Source organism: Agelaius phoeniceus, chromosome Z (genome assembly GCF_051311805.1).
Source record: "Agelaius phoeniceus isolate bAgePho1 chromosome Z, bAgePho1.hap1, whole genome shotgun sequence".
NCBI lineage: Eukaryota > Metazoa > Chordata > Aves > Passeriformes > Icteridae > Agelaius > Agelaius phoeniceus.
The window spans coordinates 81548230-81564025 of record NC_135303.1 but is presented as its reverse complement, the minus strand read 5'-3'; the positions used below and the strand labels follow the sequence as shown (position 1 = coordinate 81564025).

General features: G+C 42.9%; 1 protein-coding gene across 3 annotated transcripts in view; it reads left to right on the top strand.

Moving 5' to 3' along the window:
• The window catches only part of EGFLAM (EGF like, fibronectin type III and laminin G domains), a 75139-nt gene that overhangs the window by 40344 nt on the left and 18999 nt on the right, over positions 1–15796 (top strand). For all 3 annotated transcript variants that reach the window (XM_054652236.2, XM_054652235.2, XM_054652237.2), the window contains exons 8-15: positions 2884–2999; positions 3236–3530; positions 6008–6108; positions 7342–7442; positions 8524–8668; positions 10515–10704; positions 14480–14605; positions 15343–15586. In XM_054652236.2, coding sequence (XP_054508211.2) covers positions 2884–2999; positions 3236–3530; positions 6008–6108; positions 7342–7442; positions 8524–8668; positions 10515–10704; positions 14480–14605; positions 15343–15586 — 1318 coding nt within the window. The remainder of the gene's footprint in view (positions 1–2883; positions 3000–3235; positions 3531–6007; positions 6109–7341; positions 7443–8523; positions 8669–10514; positions 10705–14479; positions 14606–15342; positions 15587–15796) is intronic.

Genomic DNA, 15796 nt, shown 5'->3' with positions numbered 1-15796 from the left:
TGAGAAGTAAAACCCTTAGAAACACCTTTCCCACCCCATTCCCTCCTTCCATCTACCTCCAACCCCAGCAGTGCAAGGAGACAGGTAATGGTGGTTGTGGTCAGTTCATCACCCAGGGCTTCTCTCACTGCTGAGGGAGAGGAATCACTCCCCTGCTGCGCCATGGGGTCCCTCCCATGGGTGAGAGTTCTCCATGAACTTCTCCAGCATGGCACCACCTCAGGGACAGCAGCTCCCTGCAAATTACTGCAGTGTGAGTCCATCCCATGGGCCACAGCACCCCTCAAACATTGGGTCACTCTTCTGTGGGGTGCAGTCCTTGAGGGACAGGCTGCTCCAGCCTGGGGCAGGGCCCTCTTCCCACAGGTCTCCCTCAGGCTCCTCTCAGGCACCACGTGCTCTGCTGTGCTCCTCCAGGGGCTGCAGGGGAATCTCTGCTTCCCTGTGCACCTCCCTGTGCTGCAGGGCCACAGCTGCCTCACCCAGGGCTGCGCCAGGGGCTGCAGGGGAATCTCTGCTCTGGGGCCTGCAGCAGCTCCTGCCCCTCCTCCTTCACTGACCCTGTGTCTACATGTTGTTTTCATACATTTTCATCTCCTACTCTTCTCTGTCAGGGATTAAAACTGCACCACAAACATTGTTTTGATTTCTTCTTAAATGTGTTATCACAGAGGCATTACCATAACTTCTAATTGGCCCAGCATGTCCATCTTTGGACCCACCGGGGATTGGCTTTGCTGGATATGGAAGAAGCTTCTGGCAGCTACCCCTGTAACCCTACCCTGCTGCAAGAACCAGGCAGTGCAAAACCAATCCAACTGCAAATCATATTTGTAATGCATATATTTGTGGTTTTACACACTGGAACTCTTTTGTAGAAATGCATGTCTTACAGAATCATTGTTTACCAAAGAAGGGGATGTGATGCAGTGATGGGTAGAACTTGCAGCTTGACTACATGATCATTATAGGTTCCTTCCAACTGAATAATTTTCTACTCTACTCTGCTTTGCTGTACTGTACTGTACTCTGCTCTACTCTACTCTACTGTTCTCTTCTCTTCTCTGCTTTAGTCTCCCTAGCTTCCTGCCTGGTGTAAAATTGTTCTGGATGATGACTAACCTGAATGATTATAAAAGTGAATACTAGGAGTAAGAGGGTATTTTTACATTTTTATTTCAGGATGGTGAAATTCATTCCAGTTTTTGTAGGACTGGGACTAGTTCATAAATGTGCAGTCTGATTCCCTAACACTTAATCCTTTGGCTCTGCATTCACAGTCAGTAGCAGAAATAATCTGGATGTAGTTTGTCCTGTTTGCCTCATATTGTTACCAGTCATAGAGGGGAGCTCTCTTCTTAGCTCATTTGGTTGAACTCAGTGCTGAATACTTTTATTTAACGTACAGATAAAATGTATTATTTACAGATGACTAGGTATACATGTTAGAGTGGAAAGACTTACACACGTTCTGTCCCAGTCCAGCATGATTTCTAGGTTGCAAGTGTATATGCCTCATTATCTCTACTCATTTGTTTCTCATTTTTCTGTATGCTGATGTAATGTGCAAAGCCCATTGATAAGTAACCCCTGCAGGGCACAGGGAGTGTGGCCAGTCAGTCAGCCAGGGCACACATTCATCTCTGGTGCACATGTGTTGGATTTCATTACTGCCTGCCAGGACTTCTGGGTTGCAATCACAGCAAACGAGGAGAGAGTATAAAAAGATTTAGGTAGGTACACTCAGCTCAGTAGAGAGACTTTGTAAACCAAAATTGCTTATGCTGTTTTTAAGTGATGGAAAAATATTGTATGGAAAAGGCAGTTATATGAGTCTGTTGTTTTAATGGTTTAAAGACACCTGTTCTCAGCCTCACTGCAATGACAAGTAACTGTAATGGTTTGGTTACTTTTACTGTGTTTCTTCATGACCTGGTGAATTTTAATAGCTAAAAAGCACAAACCACTGTTTAGGCAGAATTTGCTACGTGAAGTGCAGAAAAGTACAGACACTTTCTGTGAAATAGAAATAAGGATCCCCTTACTGTTCAAACTGTCCGTTCCCAGCCCAGAGTCCTCCAAAGCACAGTTCAGCACTCTGGGAAGTGGCAGAAGTAGATTATGTACTTGAAAAACACATGGCCATAGAATCACTGAATATCTGGAGTTGGAAGGAACCAAGAAGGATCATGGAGTCCAACTCCTGGCCTTGCACAGGACAGCCCCAATAATCCCACCATGTGCCTGAGAGAATTGTCCAAGTGCTTTTTGGGCTCTGTGAGGCTTGGTGCTGTGACACTTCCCTGGGGAGCATGTTCCAGTGCCCAGCAACCCTCTGGGTGAAGGTGAATGTTTCTTGTTTCAAGGTGCTGAATTGTATTTATAAAATAGTCTAAGAATACACACAGGACACTAATTTCAGGAGTTTTGGAGTCAGTGGAGGTAGATTAAATCCTACATAGAGTGTATCTTGCCTGCATGCATCTCTTTTGCTGTTCCAGTAAGGCAGATACAAGACTGTCTTTACAAAAGGGAAAAGCTTGACTTAAAAACAATTCAGTCAAAAAAGTCTGATACCTTTGTCCTGGAAAAATGATGAATACAAGTCAGTTTGCAGAGGGAGAACTGAGCTTTGCCTGCTTTATTTGTTTAATCACCTAGTAAGCGACTAAATGAAGGTCTTCACTTTGTTTTAAGCTTTGTGTATATCACTTGGACAGGATCTGCCTTCTCCAGACTGACACTTGCATTGTCTGCACAGCATGAACATTAGCATCAGTTTAGGTTTAAGTGTTGTGAATGGAAGGAGTGGTAAGATCTGAATTGCTGTGTGCAAAGACAAAAAACTATAGGAAGTGACATATGCCAGTTATGTCTTTTCAGGCTCTGAGGAGTTGGGAAGTGGAAGCTTTGGACATCGGTACATCACAGACACAGTGACTGGCGATGGTGATGGATTTGATATTGATGATTCAGACTATGACATTTATATAGAAGAGGTAAATGTCAAGATTTGTTGTTGGCACTTCTGTTTTCTTTATAGTCTGGATATTTTAGTGTCTGGTCCTGTCAAGAAGTTCAATATCTGATATTAAGTGCTTAAATATAGTGATGTGGTTCCTTCTTTTTCTTCATTGAGGATGAGTTTCTTGCCTCAGATCTGTATCTTAAAATGTGTTAATTTTGTTTCCCCACAGAATTTTAATTTTACTGAATTGGTGTTTCTTCCTTTCAGCTCAGACCACTTCCTGCTATTAAAGGAGGCAACAGAAAATTTCTGGTCGAAACTAAGGTCACTCCAGGGTCTAGTTCCAGGCTCCTGTCACGGGTCCTGACAACCACTTCCGAGCCCACTGCTGTCCCTGCTGCCAGCCCGGGGCCCTCAGTGTCCCCGCCCGTGCCGCGGCTCTCCGAGCTGTCCTGCGACGAGGCCGTGTGCTCCGCCGACAGCTTCTGCATCAACGACTACGACCGCGGCGGCTCCCGCTGCCACTGCAACCTGGGCAAGGCAGGGGAGACCTGCCAGGAAGGTGGGCTTCTGTGTGCCCACGGCTGCTGGCTGCTCTTTGTCTGGGTCGAGGAGCGGCTTTGCGAAGAGCCCGCCAATGTGCACTTTGGGGATAGCCAGCTGGGCTTTGTGGGTCCCTACCAGTGGCAAATTGCAGTTCTGGCATCGCCCCATTTGCTTTTTTTCCCCAGTGAGGTGGGGAAAAGTCATTCCTTAATGAAGCTGAATGCAGAACCTGTGTAAAGGATGCACCGGGGCAGTTAATTGTCCTTCTGCCACCTAGGAGTCAGGGGATGGTGGAGCAGGTATGCTGTTAAACACCTAGCTGTGACAGGGTCCAATCATGGCACCCTCAGATGGAACCTGAAGACATTCAACTCCTCTTTGATACTTGCATTTTGGCAGCAGCTGAAGCCCTGAACCACCCCCATTTTCTGTGTAGTCCAGATGGTGCTGGTCCCACAGCAGGGATGTGAGAAAACTCCCATTGTAAAAATACCTCCAGAGGAGGCTTTCCCCATGGTCTGCAAGTCTGCAGTGCAGCACTCATGTCAGGCAAACTGGGCAAGGGAGGAACAAAATCTCATCCCCAGTTCAAAAAGCATGTGAGGAAGTGTTTGCGTTCATCAGGACTTGCCACCTATCCTGTTGCCTCTTTTCAGGGCAGCTGAGCCATGGCAAGAAGTTGCTGAGCTGAAGGAGGCTGTCCTACTTCTTCTTCCCTTGCTGTCTTCTTGTTCTTTCCCTCTAGAGACCTAAACCCACCCTTTCCCAAGGTTAACACCGAGCAGATCACCAGCTGAGCCAGTCTAGCTCCCTCACCAGGCCATAAGCAGGTCACTTTTTCCCCCTGAAGTAATTTTTTTTCTGGTTTGGTGACCAAAGGGTCAGATGAATGCCAGGGCCCATGAAAAGAAAATGTCCCATTGGCAGTGGAGGTGCTGTTCCTCCTGCTAAGAAGGAGCTGATCTGCCCATCCCTCTGCATGCTGATCTGATCTGCCAAGGTTGTGCCATACAGCAGAGCATCAGGGACACAGGTTTCTTCTACAGGGTCATGTTAGAGTTTCATGTTGCACAGCATCATGCATCAGGGATACAGACACTGAGGGTGCTTCATCTTCTTTAACTGGAGTGCTGGAACAAAGAGGGCTCCTTCTGAAAACAATTTGATGTGACTCAGCCACATGGAACAGCTGCAGATATGATTTTAGGCCTTGATCAGTATGAAGAGTTGAGGATTTATTTGAACTGACAAGGCCATATACAAGTTGTAAAGCAGTCTATTAACACCAGCCCAAACCCTCTGTTTTTCACAGGGGAGGGTGTTATTCCAGAGTAAACATCATGTGCCAATACTCCTCTGTACAGAGTTTGTCTTCAGCAGCCAGTATTGCTAAATAATATATTAATCTGATGGAAACAGACTTTTCTTCACATTCAACAGCTGCCTGGCACTCTGGTCCAGACAGTTCTACTTGTGATCAGGACATGAGATAATTGTTCTCTGCTAAAGTTGCATTCAGGTTTATAGCACCAATCCCCTTCATCTCAGCCTAAAATGTATGCCTTGCAAGCAAAAATGCTGAGAGAACTCAGATTCAAAAACTGAGTGAGAAAACTCAATATTTAAATAGCAAAGATGAATAGGAATCCTCATCCTTCCTTCCTCATTAGACTTAAATCCACTGTCCATATAAAAACTCAGGCCTGAAACTGTGTCTCTCCTCAGTGCTTCTAAGGAAAATAGGCTGCAAAGGTAATTTTACAGCTGACAGTGGCTAGCAGTAAGACACCTCTAATTTTCATTTTCTCTCAGGGACAGGGTCTAACACAAGACAGCAAAGGGTGAGGGTTGATAATGCCATTTGACAAGAGCAATTAAAAGAGCCTCTGTTGCAGCCAGGGATGGAAAGATGCCTGCAAGGACTCTCTCTTCCCCATCACTCCTTTTAGCTTCTGCCCTGAGCTGATTTGAGAGAAGTGCTGGAAGCTGCTGGGCTGTTATGAGACATCCAGTGATTCTCCAGATGCTGGATGCAGCAGCTACAGAGTAGCAGTGACTAATGCTGCCCAGAGTCTGGCCGTATTTCCCATGTGTGTTTTTGTAATCCTGCAGAACAGAAAATTACTTTGTCCTCTCTTTCTTAAATCAGTCCTTAAAAGAAGATAATGTTTGGTCTTTCTTCTATAACAAGGATGAAAACCTGCCAAAATTTCCTCTGAATTCTCTGATTCAACTATTGAGCATTATTTGGCCCTCAGTATCCTGTTTCTTTCCAAGTTCACCAGGTCCTTGGGAATAAAGGAATTAGCTGTAAAAAATGGTGGGAGGACAAGGCAGTAGGTTAACTGATTGTTGACTGCTACTGCCTAATGGTTGTCTCTGGAGGAACTCTGCCTTTCATTGCCACCTGATGTTATCTAGCACTAAATGTGTATATTGATTTTTATTCGGAAGAGAACTGCTAAATAACATGCTTTCCTCTTTGCTTTTCAGATATTAGTATCCAGTATCCCCAGTTCTTTGGCTACTCATATATCACCTTTGAACCACTGAAAAAGTCCTATCAGACATTTCAAATTACTCTTGAATTCAGGGTAAGTTTAAGGAATTCTCAGACTGGTGTTTTAAATTTTATTTTCTCACTCTGTTGTGGTGGACAATAGAGCTGTAACTTAGCTTCAGTATAGCTTCAGTGTAATTGTGATGAACCTGTGTGTAACCTTCATCTGCAGAGATCTGGCTCGACCCTCAGTGAATGTGAATTAAGTTTGTAAGCAGCTGAAGGGTTTTCATCCATTGTTGGTAGGTGCTGCATGAGAGAACCCCTGGGACTCGTAGTTGTGGGCTAGCAACAATGTACAGGAGTGAGGTTACAGTCAGGTGGATGAGCTACAGGCTGAAGAACACACAGAATTTTTTGTGAATTAGAGTTTGAAAGTGGTATACTGTATCTTTGTGGACAAGAGATGATGATCCTGTCATACTAAGCAAAACACTGCCCTGTGAATAGCATTCCTTTCCCACCCTGCAGGGTTTAAGTGGACATTATTTTTTCCCTCTGAAGTCTGGGACACGGGCTACTGATACATTCAGGATACTGTATTACTTAAAATGCAGGACTAAAGTGGGGATAAATCCCATGCTGGCTTGTGTTAGTGCTGTCTGTTTGCTATGGACAGAACATGCAGGGCTGCCTCTAGGGAGGGTGGCCAAGCTCTTGGACGCATCCCCACCCCCAGATAAAGCAGACAATCTGGGAAGGAGACTGCTACTAACGCAGCAGCAATCAGTCGCCTCAGTGCTGATCTTACACTCCCCTGGCAATTTGCCATTTTAAAACGCAGGATGGCTGCAAAAAGCCACTGTGCCAGCTGCTATGAGCATATGGAGAATTGCTGCCAGCACAGCCTGTTTGGCTTGAGGAGTGTCAGTCTCATGGAACATGTGAAGTAGGGTGTATGTATTCATACACAGTGAGTCTGATGTGTCAACACTTACCAGGCTTGCTAGGACATTCTTGCTAGACTTTTTACTCACGAGTCTCGTATAGGATATGTCTGACAGTCTGTAATACTTCCAGGCTTTTTTTCAGGTCTGATAGTATCGTACTTTAAGAGATGGTCTTAAATTGTTTAACCATTAAGGCAGTGATTTTCTAGGTTTTTCAAATGCAGGATTCAAAACTGATCAAACAAGTTCTGATTCGGGAAGTTAAAAACTCATTCTGAAAAATGATGACCCTTTTCTGGAGAAAAGTCCCCCACTACTGCTTGCTTTTATCTGTAATTGTGAGGCTTTGATTTTTCATGTTGGCGCAATGATTGCAGGCTGAATCCGAGGATGGTTTGCTGCTGTACTGTGGAGAAAATGAGCATGGTCGTGGTGATTTTATGTCACTGGCAATCATCCGACGTAGCCTCCAGTTCAGGTAAAACCTCCATCCTAAATCTGATGTAAAGAGACAGGGCTATTGCTGCTTCCTGGGACTGCTACATGTGATGAGTATCTCCAGTGTCTTTGACTTCTGCCCCATACAGAGCACCAAATGGACAGTATAATTTCATTTAAGAGTACTTCAATACCTTTTTCTCTCATCTTTCTTTAGTGTGTGAACATGGGCCCTGTTGAGCTCTTTTATTCAGACCTCAGAGTAAAGGCAAAATGATCAGTTTTCTTTAAGACATTTGTCTGGGGCTCATAGCTATGTTACCAGAAATGCCAGTGAGCCACTGTATTTGCTAAGCTGATGGTACATTGGTGGTATACTGAGTCAGTGTTTTTGCTTCACAGAAAATGGCTTGGAGATAATGTAGCAAAACAAAGGATGTAGTGACAGCAAGGGGCCAGGAACTTCATCTTATATGTTTTGTTTAGATGATACCTTGTTTAGGTTTCTTAAATGAAGATGGAGACTGTTTCTTGCAGTCTGATAGATATGAAGCAAGTGAGAGAGTATTTCTGGGATCTCCTGAATTGGGAGGGTGAGTCCTTTAAAAGTGGGGAATAACAAAGTGGGTGGTGTGCCTTAGTTGTGTTTCTGTTCACCTGCACTGCATGACAGTCAGGGAAAATGGGACATTTTGTGCACATTCAGCTCTCCTGGAGGTCTTCCTGTCAATCGAGTTTCAAGTAGACTAGCAGAGTTATTAACGTATCACTGCCTTTCACTAGGGAGCTTGAAAAATTCCCAGGAGAAATTACTGTGATAGCAGGAGCTCAGATTGTAATACCCTCCATCTTGAAAGAGTTTCAGCTGTTGACAAGCTTGGCAATGCGCTTGGTACAGACAGAGAATGCAAAATCTTCTCCACGTTGAAAGACAGATTAATGAAGTTTGAAATTTGGAACAGATCTTACGTAGACTTGCTGTCTGAATTTCCTGTGCTAATATGCAGTGTGGAACAGAGAGGTTCCCAAGTGCAAAAAGAATGTTTGGAATCTAAAACCAACTTTTGCTTATTTGGTCAATGTAAGATTGTCACCTTGCCCTCTCTATCTCATGATCCCAGGTTCAACTGTGGTACAGGAGTTGGAATCATAACGAGTGAAAACAAAATCAAGCTGGGGAACTGGCACAGTGTCACATTGTTCAGAGATGGGGTGAATGGCTGGCTCAGGATGGACGACAATGCTCCAGTGACAGGAAAATCTCAGGTTGGTAATCCTGCCCTTGTGGCTCAATCTTGGGGTCTCTCAAGGTTGTGATGATGTTTCTTTTCTTGCCACCAGAAGTCTGATCAGATTTAAAAGGTGCAGTTTTATTTATTGATGTTAGAACATTTAGTGAACTGAGATCAGAGTACAGATTATTCTTCCAAATACATAATTTAGAAATCACAGAGATAAATATCTCAGGGCTGAATCCCATCACTGTTTCCCTGTTGTACCCCATATTTGCTCTGCCACCCTTCATCTACCCTATGCCAGTCTCAAATACAGGCCATTAGAAGTTTACTAGATTGCACAGCTGCTGTCCCTGATTATTTTCTTTTTTAAGCCTCAGAGAACTGCTCTGCTTCCTCAGGCATAAAAATTAGATGCATATGTGTGTATGAGTATATATTTATGTATAAGATGCATATACCCACACGAGATTTGTATACAGAGGTATAATTACATGCATATTCTGGACAAAGATTTAAGCATAGTAATAGAGATAGACATTCTGCCCTGACTTACGTTAACACCAGCAAGTTCATACAAGGCTGACAAGATAAAATATAATACAGGAAGATGCTTTGACTTGCTCATCTGTTGCTGGGCCAGAAAACAAAATTAAGGCACTGGAAGAAAAGGCAATTTCAAATTGTCTATCCTTTGATAGCCACTATTAACATGCCATCCCTAGCCCTGAAAGAAAGCTGCTTCAGTTGTCTTATTACTTTCCACTTTTATGTGCAGGCATTGAAGAGAAAAAATTGCAGTGTATTGAGTTCTCATCAGCTGGAAATGACAGAGGAAAGAATTTCAGTGTGTCATGTGTTGCTGTTACCAGTGCTCTGAGGCCATGCAAAGGGCAGATGTGAATCAGGAGAGATGTGTACAGCTTCTGCAGTGTACTGTGCAAGTGAACACCTGCAGACTCAATAACCTCAGCTTATTTAGCCTAGCCAAATACAGCCTATGGTGATAGAATATATTGTTATAAACACTATGGGGGCAGGGCAGGGGTGAAAAATCTTGAAAGATTTTAGGCTAGAGGTCAGTGCTGTCAAAAGCACAGGTAGGTAAAACCTGGCCCCAAATAACTGAGAATTTTTAATATTTTCTTCTAAAGGTCTGTGGGGTTTTGAAAGAGCTGTTGAGTAGGAGGCAGAAGTCACATTTTGATCAGTTTGTGGAGGGAATTGTGACTCATTTGGCTGAAGTAGCATGGAGTTTGGGTCAGTGATACAAAAAGGTTCTGTTGGTTTTGATGTTATTTGTTCTTTCACTGTAGCAATTTTAGTAAACTTATATATGTAGATTTCTATAGATTTGTTAAAGAGATGGGCAGTACATTTAGCAATGGCAAAGTGAGCAGAACCCCGCTGAAATTGCGACTTTACTGGCTTTTGCCTTTTCTTTGTTTTTTTACCTTATTTTGTCATTTCATAATTATTAAATACCAAACACTTGCTGGGTTCTGTCCAAAAGACAATATCTCATTGGTCTATCCCTCAGGGCTTGCCGTTTAGAAGACGAACAATTTTTTGGCAGAAAGAAAGGAAGAAATTGCAGCAAAAGACAGACGATGCTTTCTCCTCAAAACAGTGGTTTCTAGTCTTTTTTATTGTGCTTTTAGTAGTTCTTGTTATCGTGATGGGATGCAGGTGAAAAAGGTTGATTTCAAATGGTGTACTGATTTAGGGAATGACGAATGGTAAGGAATTACCAACAAACAACATTCCCTGACACAGTTCTTCATGGAGGAAAAAAATGGATTGTAAAGCACTGTGGCTTAATGATTTCTCCTGTGTTACATGTGTTACACAGCATGCTGTGCTCTGCTCTCCCTTAGGGCCAGTACAGCAAGATCACGTTCCAGACTCCCTTCTACGTTGGCGGTGCTCCCAGCGTGTACTGGCTGGTCAGGGCCGCCGGCACCAACCGCGGCTTCCAGGGCTGCGTCCAGGCCCTGAGCATCAATGGGAAGACAATTGACATGAGACCCTGGCCATTAGGGAAAGCTCTCAGTGGTGCTGATGTCGGTGAGTGCAATGGTGTGGGGGTTTTAATCAGTGGCTAACCAGGGGTTACTTTTTTTCCTGTTGGGACAAATTGAGCGATGGTCCAGGTTTGAGGGGGTGCAGGCATGGTCTCTACTTTTCAATGGTTTTCCTCTGTTCCTTTGCACATTGCTCTTGCTGGGTCAGTAGTAGGACAGTTCATCACACTGCACCAGTAAGCCCTCTGTGGACATCCTGTGCACAGCAAATAGTAAACCCCTTTTCATCAGTGAACAGTAGGATCTGTGTTGCAGATATCATTACAACTGCGCCGGTATTTCTGCCAGCAGCTCTCAGGGCACCACTTCATGCCCCTGACTGACACAGTCATGTCCTCAGAAATCAATAGTTTGTATGCTGAGCTTGCCTTTGAAACAATACGGACCCAACAAAATGCATTTTGCCTAAAGACATCATTGCACTTGTCCAAAGTAACACATGGATCTCTCAGGCCCACAGCAGCCCTGTGGATGTTACAGAGGGCTTTCTGTGTTACACCCAACCACTGCTGAAGCATATAGGCTTTCCTGTATACCATCCTTTGTTTTGCTACCCAGAGCCATGGATGTGATTTAAAAATAGCTTGGAATAAATACTTCCAGCAGCTTTATGAAGTATTATTATAAAATTATTTTTCCCTCACAGAGTAAAAGATGGAGAAGTAGGGAAGCTAATTAACTAGTCCCGTCTTATTTATTCATATATTTCATCCTTTTAATGAGCACTTGAAAAAAGGGAGGGCAACAAAATCCTTACTTTGATGATCTCCCAGTCTTAAAATTGCAAGAATAAGGGTAAACCCAAGACAGAAGGCAAGTTCTAGCAGCGAGAAATAGATTCCATACCACTGAACTCTCCCTGCCGTGCTTCAGCCACAATGTCATCTTTCTTCTCTTCTGTAGCTGTGCACTTGACATCCCAAGAAGGAAATGATTTATGAGAAACTTCTTAACAATTGCTCTGTATTCTCTAGATAACATGGCCAAACTTCTGTGCAATGCAGGAGTAGAACAGACTGGCCAAAGAAACAGTTGCTGAAAAGAGTAAGATTTTGGAATCAGAGTGTAATTTTATGATAGACTGAGAATCTATGGAATTTAGACAGATGAAAGCCCTGCTGAACTTCTCTAGCCCTAATCTCTATTGCCTCTTGGGATGCAGCTAGTTTCATTCCCATCCATGAATGCTCCACATACTACTGCATTAACAATCAACATCAATGAAAATAAATGCTGCGCTCTGCCATGTGTGACTCAAAACTGACTGATAAAGCCTTGCTGTCCTTGTGTCACTGCACACATTTATTTATATGAAACTGTAACAGAAGAGACTTGCAAACAATAGGTCATGTAAGTATAACTCAAAATAAAAAAAATTGCAAGTAAGCTCTGTTAAGGTTTAGGAATGACTTTTGCGAGTCAGTCACTTGGAGATTTTTTTCTGTTGGCACAGTATATATATATATTTTTTTTTTTCTGTTGGCACAGTATATATATATATATATATATACTGTGCCAACAGAAATATATATATATATATATATATATATAAATCAGGAGTGCTGTGCTACATGCTACATGGATCACAGAACTGAGGGTGGTGAGCAGAGGGGTCCATCCATCCCTTCTGGCTACAGCAGAGGTCCCACTGTGAGCTGAGGGACCAACAGAGGATGGTCCAACCACTGGGCATGGTTTGGAGCAGACATGGCAGGACTGGGACTGCTGCTGCAGTTTCTCTCCTTCTTATCTGCCATTGGAGCCAAGCAAATGCAGCCACCACACTTGTGGTTTGCCTCTTCAGCATAGTCACCTATGCTGGCCCAAAGGCTGTGAAAAGCCACTGGGACAGTGGGAGAGCAATGTCCTTAAATATCAACACTACTCCAGTTCAAGCTGTTTCTCAAATCAGGTGTCCCATGAGTGGTCCTGTTGTTGTTGTCTTCCTTGTTCTTTTCTGTTTCTCAAAGACTTTGTTTAACTCCGATCTGTTGGAACATACTGTCAACATTAACTCTGGAGCAGAGGCAGCAAAGATGAGCATTGGTGCACAGAGATCACACACTTGACGCATAGAGATCCTTGTTTACACGTCTTGGCTCTGTTTCCTTGCCTGTAAAACAGAGCTAGTGCTATTCTGTCAGTGTCACAATAATTGGTGAGTGTATCTGAGGGACAAGATACCTGTCCTGCCTTGATTCACTTGTGGCCATTACAGTGCAGGCCAGAAGGGGCAAAGACAGCTCGATGAGCACAGCCAGCAGCCCTGATCCCATGACTGGGCATGGAGCAGATGGAACTGTCCCCTTCCATGGAAAAGGAGCATGTTTTCCTTGCTGGGGGACTTTTATGTGCTCCTCAGGTCAGCCCTGGAGTCCTGTGTCATGGCTGCTGTAGTCAGACCTGCCCTCCCTACAATGAAAAGTGGTCCTGGTAGGAGATTTGCAGATGAGCAATAGGAGACAAGTCTGGTCTATCAGGGAGTGGTACCAGATGATCTGTGAGTTGTTTCTGCTTCTGCCCTGAGTTAGTTAGAAAAGGTTGTTTTCCACTGTGGAGAGCAGAGTGATTGGACCAGCACATCTGCCATTTAATCTGCATTTTTGTTTGTGGTTTTCTTTCTGGCTTTGGGATGGGAATTCAAACTGTGAAGCTGGTGCTGTACAAACACCAGTGCCTTGCTGATGATCTGTAGAGACCTGCTTTCAAAACTGTCCTTGCAATCAGAGTGCTGTGCTTAAACAACAACAAAAAAAAAGGGCATATCCCCTTTTTGCAATAGTTTTTCAAGACTTCTCTATATCACTTTAAGTTGTAAAACACTTCCCCAATGTTTATTGCCAGAACTGCCTCATGAAACCTTTGTCATCTGAGAGGTGATACTTCAATGTCCCTCATAATAAATGTGTAATTCTTAGTTTGCTATAAGACACTAAGCCCCTCCAAATGGTGCGCTTACCATTGTACACCACAACTTGGTCTCTCTTAATGTATAAGATAATGTAATCAATTGTTACTATTGACGAAGAGAGTTATTTGATCAGAAACTAAAGGAGAAAATAAATTCAACAAGAACGTCAATCAGGTGTACATTTGATGGTTGTGTAGTTTCAGATTGACAGTTTTATAGATATCAGTTTTAAAAAGCAAATGAGAATTTATTTGTTCTACAACAATGTCAGCTAAAATCCAGCAAGAAGAAATGATATCCTTATTATTTAAATTGATGTGCCAGCATAGTAGAGATGCTGCTTAAAAAGTACATGTGTTGATGATATGGATCCCTTTTAGTGTGGACAAGAGGGTTGACAACCTCATTTGGTTAATAAGATCAGTTGATAATGTTAACACCTTCCATGCTCAGGATAGCATGAATTTATAGTGAGCTAAGAAGCACTTAAGATAATTAAAATTAAACCAGGCTTGGTGCATGTAAACAATTTAGAGAAATTTGTATCCTATGAGAAAATAGGAAGAAGAGCAGACAATAAGTAATCCAAGGCATGATTGAATGTTATTTCTATCATGGTTTGCTTGTAAGGGCTACTTTTTGCTTTTTATAAGGTGTCTTGCTGGTCTGATATTTAAAAAAAAATACTGATAATCAAGTTCCCTTGTCTAAATTGCATGCCATTTGACAAATTGGGAAAGAATCTAGGCATAAGAGCAAATTGTGTTGGTTACTAGCAGCGATCAACAGCCAAATAAATCTTTGACAAACTTCTCCGATAAATTGATGTTCTGACTCCTGTGTTTAGGTGAGTGTAGCAGTGGCATCTGTGATGAGGCAGCCTGCATCAACAGTGGCACCTGTACTGCAAGCAAAGCAGACTCTTACATTTGCCTTTGTCCTCTTGGATTTAAAGGTCATCATTGCGAGGAGGGTGAGTGGATACTGCGATGCCTCTATTTCTTTGTGTGTATTATTTAGTGTTTGATGTATTTTCCACTTAGAGACACCTGAGGAGGTCCATAGTGTTACACTGAGAGAAGAGAATACTTGTTACTTCATCTTTTTTAAGTCACCTACTGAAACGTTTCTCTTACTGCTTTGGAGCTACATACAGCTCCTACATAATCTGTTATTCTCAAACATCTCTGCTTATTTAAGCTAACTGTATTTAAGAATCTTGAAATTACTATTCAGAAGTTAAAATAATGTACCACTCCACAGCTGCTCATTAATCCCAAAAAAATACCCACCTTTCTCCTAAAACCAGTGTCAGTTGTATATTTTGAAATGTAAAGGACATAATGTCAATTGCCTGCTAATATCAGAGATGCAAGTAGTAAAATACATCTGGCATTATTATTTATGCTGTAGAAATTTTCATGCTACCACCCACTGTGTGCATGCTTGCTACTTTGAAAGGAACTATTATGAATCACTAAAGAAAAGGTACAAAATACTTTACAGTACAAATACATCCCTGGAAAAGGAAGGGATTAACTAGTATTGGGTAGGATTATAAAATATTTTTAATTTAGATGAAAAAAAAATCAGGTTGTTTTGCTAATCATTAGCTTAAGTACTTAACACAAGGAACAGACACTGGTTGGTAAGAGTCAATCCTTTATGTTTGAACCTCAACTGACTTACTTGTGATTTCTGGATTTCCAGCACTCACCTTGGCCATACCTCAGTTCAACGAATCCTTAAGATCATTTGCTAGCACACCCTGGCCCTTGGAACCACAGAATTACCTTTCCTTCATGGAGTTTGAGCTGACATTTCGTCCAGATTTAGAGACTGGTGTCCTTTTGTACAGCTATGACACAGACAGCAAGGACTTCCTCTCCATCACCCTGGTGGCTGGCTACGTGGAGTTCAGGTTTGACTGTGGCTCAGGAACAGCTGTTATCAGGTAAATGCATGATTAACACCTCCCAAAGATGGTGTTTGCTTCCCAGCAGTGCCACGGTGCTCATCCAGCAGAGGAGGGGGCTGGAAAGGGTCACAGCCTACGATGAGGCGTGTGAGCCCCTTGGTCTCTTGTGCCTGCTTCTGAGGAAGCACAGAAGCACTATTAAGCACAATAATTTTGGTCAAGGGGACAGGATTTTTTTTCTACGTC